At 48.4% G+C, this 9,455-nt stretch overlaps 2 protein-coding genes across 5 annotated transcripts; both read left to right on the forward strand.

The window, feature by feature from the left end:
• Positions 1–339: 339 nt before the first annotated feature.
• Positions 340–3,385, forward strand: LOC125541267. Of its 4 annotated transcripts, none has more exons than XM_048704719.1 (3): positions 340–698; positions 1,374–1,592; positions 2,945–3,385. In XM_048704719.1, exons 1-2 carry the CDS (start codon positions 426–428, stop codon positions 1,590–1,592), a joined length of 492 nt encoding a protein of 163 aa, XP_048560676.1. In that variant the 5' UTR covers positions 340–425; the 3' UTR covers positions 2,945–3,385. The 4 variants fall into 4 exon arrangements, with proteins under 4 accessions (XP_048560676.1, XP_048560677.1, XP_048560678.1 ...); XM_048704720.1 differs by having other exon boundaries at positions 2,951–3,385; XM_048704721.1 differs by having other exon boundaries at positions 2,979–3,385.
• A 2,431-nt stretch (positions 3,386–5,816) lies between these two features.
• LOC125536348 (pectinesterase QRT1) lies at positions 5,817–8,930 on the forward strand. Its single transcript, XM_048699546.1, has 5 exons — positions 5,817–6,609; positions 7,023–7,212; positions 7,318–7,524; positions 8,191–8,426; positions 8,542–8,930. The coding sequence occupies exons 1-5, from the start codon at positions 6,296–6,298 to the stop codon at positions 8,687–8,689; spliced, it is 1,095 nt and encodes a 364-aa protein (XP_048555503.1). The 5' UTR covers positions 5,817–6,295; the 3' UTR covers positions 8,690–8,930.
• Positions 8,931–9,455: the final 525 nt, after the last annotated feature.

Raw genomic sequence — 9,455 nt, forward strand, 5'->3', positions numbered from 1 at the left:
CAGATTGCCTCTTAAGCCAAGGGTTTAGCCGTGTTGTTTACTTGTTCAGGTCGAGCACCCTATGTCTCTCTACTCTAGGCACCGTGTTCATGTCATCTTGTGTTCGTGCCATGCGTTGTACCCTCGTACTCATTCTATTTTCTTGCATCAATAAAAAGATACATAAGCATTGTGTATTCGTGAAAAAACCAAGTGATTTGCCATCGACGAAGCCTTTCCTACCGTCTTTATATTTAGGAACAGAGGGTGTACTATTTAAACCAAACTGCTATAGGATTTACAAAAGTTGCACTTTTTCACCAAAATTTCAAGCGAGCAAGAGAACAATTGATTGTTTCTTCACTGACGACACGCACACACCCCTACGATCCTACCCGCCACTCCACTCCCGTCTTTCGAGGTTCAGGACCGGCCGGAGTAGAGCAATGAAGGCCGTCGCCAGCCACCAGTACCACGGCGTCCGTCCACCCTCGCCGACGCCGGCGACTAAGATCTCCATTCCCGTCTCCGCCGGCGGGGGCGCGGAGGCGGCGCTGCTCGGGAAGGGGCGGTACAAGGCGTGGGCCCTCGTCGCCATCGCTCTCCTCGCGCTCTGGTCCATGTTCGCCGCCTCCGTCACCCTCCGCTGGTCCTCCGGCGACCTTGCCGCCGTCCCCTGGGACTTGAGTAGTCCCCTCCTCGACGACCTCGACCCGCTCGTACGGCCCCTCTACACACATTTCCTCTCAGATCTTGCCCTACATTGGTGCTTGTTCAGTTGTTCTGTTCATAAATCCTGACCTCAAACATGTATCTGTTCTTAGAAACATCAAATATTTGACATTGCGAATTTTTTAAGGTGATGGTTAGTTGGTTACCTCTAAGTTTTCAGAATAAGAATGAAATGGGTGGTACACTTACTTCTTTTTCGATATTGGGTGATACACTTACTCATTTCAACAAACATATGAGTATACCTGGAATCCTGATAGTAATCAAGCTTTGCACGACGAATTAATTATCTAGACATATGGGGATTTCAGCCATACATATGCATCTTTTCAGTTTCTGAATGTTCAGTTTTATGCTGTGGAAGTGCTATGCTTTATGCTGAAAACCTGAAACCATGATGTTACGGTGATACCTTGATATCGATTTTTATGAAGAAATGTTTTAGCTGGTATATTACATGTATGAAGAACCGTCTGCCTTGTTCTTGGTTTGGGTTATGGCAACGTGCTGACTTGTGATAATCATTTAAGTAGTGTTTCAATCTTGATATTGTTACCGGCGGTAGGCCAGTGTAAAGTTCAAGCAAATGAAACTAGAACTACTTCTGGGTTTATGTTTTTTTCTAGTGAGTACTGAAGTATGCCTACTTATGAATTGAGTAGGAGATGGAGGAAAGGGAGAAACTAGTGCGCCGGATGTGGGACTTGTACACGCGCACTGGTGATCATGTATGGCTTCCACGGTTCTGGCAAGAAGCATTTGAGGCTGCATATGAGGAGCTTGCTGGTGATGATACACCTGCAAGTGACGCAGCTGTATCGGAGATTGCTCGCATGGCAATTCACAGGCCTGAGCTTGAGCAGGCACGTAATAATAATTAGGTATGAGTGAATTGATCCTTTTGTTAACTTTGTTTCCCCATGAAAATATTGTTTCCTCTTGTTTGAGTTAGCCAATCGAATCGTTATGTTTGCTTTACCTACCAAGCAATTTTGTGGCCACAAGTGCGATTATCATCTCTGAAGCAGCTATCCAGTATCGTTTATTAGTATATGTTTGTAAGTTGATGAAGCAAGTAAATCAAATTGTTGGATTCTGCAGCGCTGCCTTTACCTTTCTTAAGTTCATTGCTACAGCCGAGACCAAAACTGAGATGGATTACACAATGAGGGCTGCGATTGCTACTCCAATTATGTGCTCACTGGTTAGATTATTGATTGTAGTCTGCAACTTCTCAACTCTGAGAGAGCATTCAGTAGTGGGTGAAGTGTAGGAAGATCATATGACAAATGATGTGCAAATAATTATGCATATATGGGATGTTAGACTAGGTGCCATGTGTAATTTCATTAAATAAATCGAAACACCATGCATGGTATCTTCTACTCCCTCTGTAAACTAATATAAGAGCGTTTAGATCACTAAAGTAGTGTTCTAAATGCTCTTATATTAGTTTACAGAGGGAGTAGTTATCAGCAGTTCTGGCAGGTGAATATTGTGCTCGAAGGTCATTCTGATTTTGTATTTTTTTCCCTACTGCCAATTTGGAATGTTGGTTTTCTTGTGTACTCAACATTAGAGCACCACAAGGATTGGGCCCAGTCTTTAATGCTGGATTACAGTTGTTTTTGTCTCCATCCGAAGGACTTTGAAATTGTTAAGGAGTATTAGCATTCGTGACTCCAAGTCGAATACTAATACTGCTTACCAGAAATAGACTAAATATACTTGTATGTAGTTTTAACTTTCCATGAAGATTTGCAGCAGGTTCTGAAATCTTGATTGTATGGTCTAACGAGTCATTTCATAGGTGCATCCAAGCCCACTGGATCTGAACCTGGTTGTAACTTGAGGAGATGTGTCTTTCTCTTGCATCAGTTTTTGTGCTCCACTTTAGTACACAAATATTATAAGATGGGTAGAGGTCTAGAGGATGAAACATGTGGCAGTCGTTTTTCCTCTAGCTATATTATCATGGTGTACTGGACTACTGGTACAGCACTGTCCCATTTCAGTTACCATCCGATTTTATTTACTTTAGTGCATCACTCACTAGAACTAGAACTATCAGTTCCGTGCAACCTTACTTGTTTGGAGGCATCATCAATCACTCGTCACAAACTTGTGAGCTGGCAATCTGGTTTAACTAACTGGTTACTATGAGTATCTAAACAGGAGGATGTATGCTGACTTTCTCAGTTTCCAATCATTTCTTCCCTATCTTTCTTTGTAGAAACAGTACACTGTAAACATTTGGAGAAGTGCAGGTCCAAGCCTCCAAGGTGAATGAGTAGATGGGTCATGCAAAATTTCTCGTCCCATTTCAAGAGAAGATCTTTTTTACGAAGATCATTTCAAGAGAAGATCACTTGCTAACTGTGGTCATCGCAGCATTTCAACTTCTCTCCGTGGTCTTTCATCTGGCTTGTCAGTCGATGCAAAAGCTACACCTTTCTGCAGTATGCAAAGTTAACTTGCACCTTCATGAAGCAGACTGATCCTCATCTCCCTCGTAAGAAGTACTTTGGCATTCTTAGTAGCCAGATGAGAATATCTCTATTTATGTATTTTCTGCACATATCGAGAAGGAACATCACTACTAGAAATTTGGACACTTAAATCATTTGTGTGCTGGTTTTGCTCTCCCCAAAATAAGAATCATTGTGCATCAACATACCCTTTGCGCATGTGGTTATATGCAATGTGCATTAATTTGAGAAGGTCCATTCAACTCAAATGACTGCCAGTATTTTTATATCATGGTGACAGGAATCAACTTCGTTTCTTATCCTGTGTGCTGATGTTGGATTTCCTCGTTTCTCCGTAGCGGTTCATAAACGGACTCAGTCTGTGTAGTATTGCATGGACAAGATGAGTCATAAGTCCAAACTTGCAGGCTATAACTTAAGTGGTTACCTGATAAGTTCAATCATGCAGAATCAACTAAGGGTAGGATTATAGACTTTTCGTCTGGTAATGTGATAACTTTGCAGGCTGCCTAAACAAGCATATGTAGTATTTCTGTATGTGCAAACCTACACGGACAAAACACGGAAGTCAAAAGATTTGAATACATGAATCGAGATTGTAGATGCAGCTGGACGTTGAACATAATTGGGATGGGATATTCACTTAGTAACTTCTGTAATCAGGTTGATATAGCCCGGATCAGTTTGGAACTGAAAAATTGAAGAATAGAAAGGAGTTGGTAGAGAATGGAAAATAGAAGATGTAAAGTTGTATTAATCTGGAATACGAAACTGAATCGTGGAAAAGGGAAAGTTATTACATCAGGCTAACATCATCATAATTTTCCCTAGAACCCTACATGACTAAACCTTCACTGAAAAGACCGCCTTCAGCCATGTCCTCGTTAGGTTCTTCATCAGCACCATCTATAAGTTATAACATGCCTCTTCAGCGATGGCAGATGACTGCTATGACACTTGGACACCTTCATCGAGTAGCCTTCGGCAGGATGCCAGCTGATCTTTCATCCAGACAGTGGCAGAGAGACCTCCAATTCATACTGGTGAATTTTGTGTTTGGAGATTATTTCTGCTCATGTATATTCATCTTCTTCTTTAGAGATCTGTTGTTCTAGAATCTTGATTGTATGATCCATTGGGTGGCTCTTAAGTTCATCCATGTCCACCTGATCAAACTTAAACTAGGAGGAGAAAAATGAGGTGATGTGTTGGTCTCATGTTTCATACTACCGCCGTTCACTGATGTAAGACGTTTTCATATTAGTGAACAGGAAGTGTACTTAGGCGTAATCTATAGATACAAGATGACGAAAGGATGAAGCATCAAGCACGTGGTCATCAATTTGCCTTCAGCTATAACCCAGGCCACTTGCTTCAGTGTATTTCTAGCTAACAGATCTTCATTCTAGAGTAGAAAATTAGATTCATGCAAAATTCGCCGTCCCGTTTTTCATTCAAAGGTCACCCGCAAAGTGTGTACGAATGTTGCAACAATTCAATTTCCGAAGCTCTGCTGTTCTTTCTACACTTGCCAGCGGATTCAAAGTTACGGCTTTCTGCGGTACCATAGTAAAGCAGAACCATGATGAAGCAAAACTGTTGACGAGAGGTGCTATTGCATTCTTGGTGTTACATGTGGCGGCTCGAGTTGCAAAGTTGTGAACATTCTCAACGGAATGAAATTGCCGCCTGGTCCTCTTGGAGGAACAAGAACGTTGTCATCCCAACGAGAACTTGACATGTTCTGAGGCCTGAGCAATCTAGGATTGCTTTATCGTCAACAGACACCTGCCAAGTTGACCACTTTGCAAACTCTAACAATGTTTTAAAACAGTTTCAACGATGTTAGGTCCGTCAGTCTTGGCGCGTAAATGCTCACTGGCCTAAACCACTAGTAGCAGCCTTCTCGAGTCTCTTCCTTTGAAGAAAGCATTAGCAGGAGAAACTAATATCGACTCGTAGGTTATTATAAGTTTTCAATCATTCTCGTCTGAACTCTGAAGCAGCATGCAGTTTCGGAACATTTCTGGACAATCTAAAGCCAAAGCAGTTAACTGCAACAAAAACTAGGTCAGCAGTAAAAAGAAAGGGAACGTGCATCGTGCTTGGACCCAACCGTTCTGTGCTAACCACTTACTAACTACCCCCATTCAGATTCATCCTTCCATGGCTGGGATCATAATCAACACAAAAACTCCCCAAACAAATCTACATACTCCCTCGCGCACAAGCCATGACCAACCTTTCCAGTTCCACATCTTGAAAAAATGACATAAATAAACACCAGCCATTACGGCATGCACTACCAATTATGATCGCAACAATTTTTTTTAACTTGTAACCCTTACGAATTCCCTGGGCTGGACACCAGTTTTCTCTGAACGTGCAACGTGTGTCGCCGTTTCGATCGTCACCCCTAGCTAGCCTGCTAGCCAGTACGTATCGACTTTTGTAGTGTGTGGCGCGAGCTAACGGGGTATTCGTGCGGTGTACGAAAACACCACACACCTCACGCGCGCTTTAGGCGTCGGTTACCCGAGATTTCCCATACGGAACCACTCTCGTTTCCGTGAAGAGAAACCAGCGTGCACACAAACAGTGTCACGTCAGCTCCTGTTTCTTTTTTTTTCTTTTTTTGAGGGGTAGCTCCTGTTTCTTCCCTGGTCGACGATCGATTTCTTCTCGCTCCGGCGCACCGGAGTGGACACGATTTGTGCGTCGGAGAGGGGAGCTGGCACCGGCCGGCCGGGCGCTCCCCATATTTAATGGCGTCACCACTTCCTCGCGCCTCCAACGTCTTCTTGCATTCCGTCCCAACCCAACCCAACCCATTCCCTCCTCCTCCATATCATCATCGCGTGCACCATCACTCCGATCATGTCATCTGGTGCCAGTAACGCCTAGACGCAGCCCCCCTCCGACCGACCGACCGATCGATCGAGCTCCTCTATATATCCTCTGCCAAGCTGATCAGCTCCCTAGTCCGGCCGTCTCCCTCCCAAGCCACGTGCTAGCTCGCGTGCGCGATCGCCATCCAGTTCACCGATCCCAGCGTGACGATCTGACCTACACACTCGTTCTAGAGCTAGGAGTCCATGGCCGCCGCCGCGGCGGGCAAGCGGCCCTGCTGCGCCGTGGTGCTGGGCTTGTTGCTGGCGGCCGTGACGGCCGCCGGCGCCGAGTTCATCACGTGGGAGGACCTGACCATGCCGGCCGTGGCGGGGCTCATCCGCGCCGCGCCGGTGGACGTCAAGTCGGCGGCAGCGCACCGCGGGGGCGTGGGCGTGAGCACGATCGTGGTGTCGCAGGACGGGACGGGGCACTCGCGGACCGTGCAGGGCGCCGTCGACATGGTGCCCGCCGGGAACACGCGGCGGGTCAAGATCCTCGTCAGGCCCGGGGTGTACAGGTGAGGCGATCGCGATCCGCCCGTCCAGTCCACCACCGCTGCCCCTCAATCGATCTCGACTTCGCAGTAACTGCCTCCAAGAGTTAATGGGGCCATTAAGTTACAGTGTGTTCCTCCCTTCCTAGCTTCTCAACAGCCATTTCTAGTCATCTAGAGCTGGCTATGTGTGCGTTGCCTGCCGGTAGCAGCTACCGAAGCTAGTAATTTCCCATTTCTATCTTAGTGCCTGCAGGCTACACAATGCAGGCTCTACTAAATCTGTAGAGTGTGCTGCTTCTAATTAGGCAAAATATCGTACTACTATATTTTTATTATGCACGGATGAATACAGAATGGGTCCTTTTTGTTGAACAATTCTTTTGTGTAAGGACTGAACTAACAAGCTAGGCATGGGATGTGGTGGATGGATGCAGGGAGAAGGTGACGGTGCCGATCACGAAGCCGTTCGTGTCGCTGATCGGCATGGGGACCGGGCGCACGGTGATCACATGGAACGCGCGGGCGTCGGACATCGACGCGACGGGGCACCAGGTCGGCACCTTCTACTCCGCCTCCTTCGCCGTCGAGGCCGACTACTTCTGCGCAAGCCACATCACCTTCGAGGTGCACGTCCGGCTCTACCTCTCCGCCCATGACCATCGCCGGCGATCAGCCGCCTCTTGCTTCGAAATGTGACATGTGTATATGCGTCGTACGTGGTCGGTGCAGAACTCGGCGCCGGCCGCGCCGCCGGGAGCGGTGGGGATGCAGGCGGTGGCGCTGCGGCTGTCCGGCGACAAGACCATGCTGTACAGGTGCAGGATACTGGGGACCCAGGACACGCTCTTCGACAACATCGGGAGGCACTACTTGTACAACTGCGACATCCAGGGCTCCATCGATTTCATTTTCGGGAACGCCAGGTCCCTGTACCAGGTACTGAAAGATTGTCCAAGATTTGATATTGCTCTCAATACGTTCTTGTGTATCAACCATGCACATTTTCTCTACGATATTTGCCATGTTGCTAGGTAAAAATTAGTTGTGCACGCTGCTTTTATAATACCACTGTAGAATATTTTGCTCCCATAGGCTACTATTTTGATGCCGAATTTGCCGCCTTGCCATCTGCATGTCCTCCCTTCCATGGACCAGAATAATAATTCTTGGCCGTTGCACTGTGGGTTGCTATCACAAATTTCACAATTCAGGCATGCACCAATCCCTGACATTCCATTCCATTTCTTACAGCAAGCACTTGTTTGACACTTGGTTTCCTCACTTTTGACGTGTCTGACGTGTAGGCTCTCTAGCATGTATTGTGGCGCACAGCTTGATTAGCACTTAGATAGCTAGATTAGTGGAAATCCGGTAGCTAGGCACAAACAATGCCCACAATGCTCTTGCACAAACCTATGCTAGAACCTTTTGTGGTCACATTCTCTTTGCAATCTCGGCATGCACGACTGTCTCACTGGCCCGAAAAATATATCGGAAGTCAAAGTGTCAACGAACGCGACGTCACACGGCATGCATGCTGCTACAGTACGTTTTTTCTTTGACACGATGAACGGGAACTGACGACTTTGCATGAACTCGCAGGGCTGCGCGCTGCACGCGGTGGCGACGAGCTACGGCGCGATCGCGGCGTCGCAGCGGAGCTCGGCGTCGGACGAGTCGGGGTTCTCGTTCGTGGGGTGCCGGCTGACCGGCTCCGGCATGCTGTACCTGGGCAGGGCGTGGGGCAGGTACGCCCGGGTGGTGTACGCCTTCTGCGATCTCGGCGGCATCGTCGTGCCCCAGGGCTGGAGCGACTGGGGCGACCGCGCCAGGACCAAGTACGTGCTGCTCCCCTCGCCTCAACCTCGACCTCAACCACCTGATCATGGAGGAAATCCGTGGGAGAGTGACGCGTGTGGCTGAGCTTTTTCTTGTTGTTTCATGGGCGTGCAGGACGGTGATGTTCGGGGAGTACAAGTGCAAGGGGCCCGGGGCGAGCTCGCGGCAGCGGGTGCCGTGGGCGCGGGCGCTCACCTACGAGGAGGTGCGCCCCTTCCTCGGCCGGGACTACATCAATGGCGAGCAGTGGCTCCGGTTGTAGTAGACAGACGGTGTAAATAAAGAGAGAAAAACATGTGGAGAGGATTGCACGACGTCGTCCTCCAGTTCATTCAGATTGCTTTCTCTCCACTGCAGATAATGTACTACTTACTAGTGGTGGTAGTAGCAGCTCCTAGCCTACATGTGGTAGCACCGGCGTGTAACGGGCCTGACACGTCCATATGTAGCAACATGAGGTTTGTTGGCCCTGTGAAAAGGAATTATTTTTTCCGTTTGTCGTACCAAGGATTCTTTGATTCTAAAACCTAAAAAGTGCTCGCTGGCTCGTTTGTCTTACAGAGCACACGCGCTCGCGCGCCGTCCGATCGATATCTCGCGGCCGCGCGCTTCCCAGGCGAAACCGTCGTTTATTGATGCATGCGTCAGGTGTCTCCTGGTCGTGGCGTTGCGGTCGAAACCCGTTGGATGCCTAGGCGGTCGTGGGTCCCTGCAGTTCTTCTCCCCTCCCCACTTCTGTTTCCTCCCCATTTCAAAACCGCTCCCGAGCGCAGGGGGGCGCATCCCATTTCCTCTTCCAATCCCCTGAATCCAGAGCAGCCGACGGCGTCACGGCGATTCGACGGTCGTCTTCTGCCGGAGTGAGCAAGGGATAGCGTGTGTGGCGTGAAGGGAGGGGTTAAGCGGGCAGGTGCGCGTCGGTGCGGCGACTGGGGCCATACGACTACACCCGCAGCACACAGCAGTCGGGGGCGGAAGGCGCTGCAGCGCCGGAGACGCGGCCGAGGAGGAACGACGCACGCGCCTTC

Source organism: Triticum urartu, chromosome 2 (genome assembly GCF_003073215.2).
Source record: "Triticum urartu cultivar G1812 chromosome 2, Tu2.1, whole genome shotgun sequence".
NCBI lineage: Eukaryota > Viridiplantae > Streptophyta > Magnoliopsida > Poales > Poaceae > Triticum > Triticum urartu.

What these genes read in the sequence shown, in the direction of transcription:
- LOC125541267 (XM_048704719.1), top strand. Translation starts at nt 426, where the DNA reads ATGAAGGCCGTCGCCAGCCACCAGTACCACGGCGTCCGTCCACCCTCG. An exon ending in TCGACGACCTCGACCCGCTC is followed by an intron (nt 699 to 1,373) that starts GTACGGCCCCTC and finishes TGAATTGAGTAG; the next exon opens with GAGATGGAGGAAAGGGAGAA.
- LOC125536348 (XM_048699546.1), top strand. Translation starts at nt 6,296, where the DNA reads ATGGCCGCCGCCGCGGCGGGCAAGCGGCCCTGCTGCGCCGTGGTGCTG. An exon ending in GTCAGGCCCGGGGTGTACAG is followed by an intron (nt 6,610 to 7,022) that starts GTGAGGCGATCG and finishes GGATGGATGCAG; the next exon opens with GGAGAAGGTGACGGTGCCGA. An exon ending in CAAGCCACATCACCTTCGAG is followed by an intron (nt 7,213 to 7,317) that starts GTGCACGTCCGG and finishes TGGTCGGTGCAG; the next exon opens with AACTCGGCGCCGGCCGCGCC.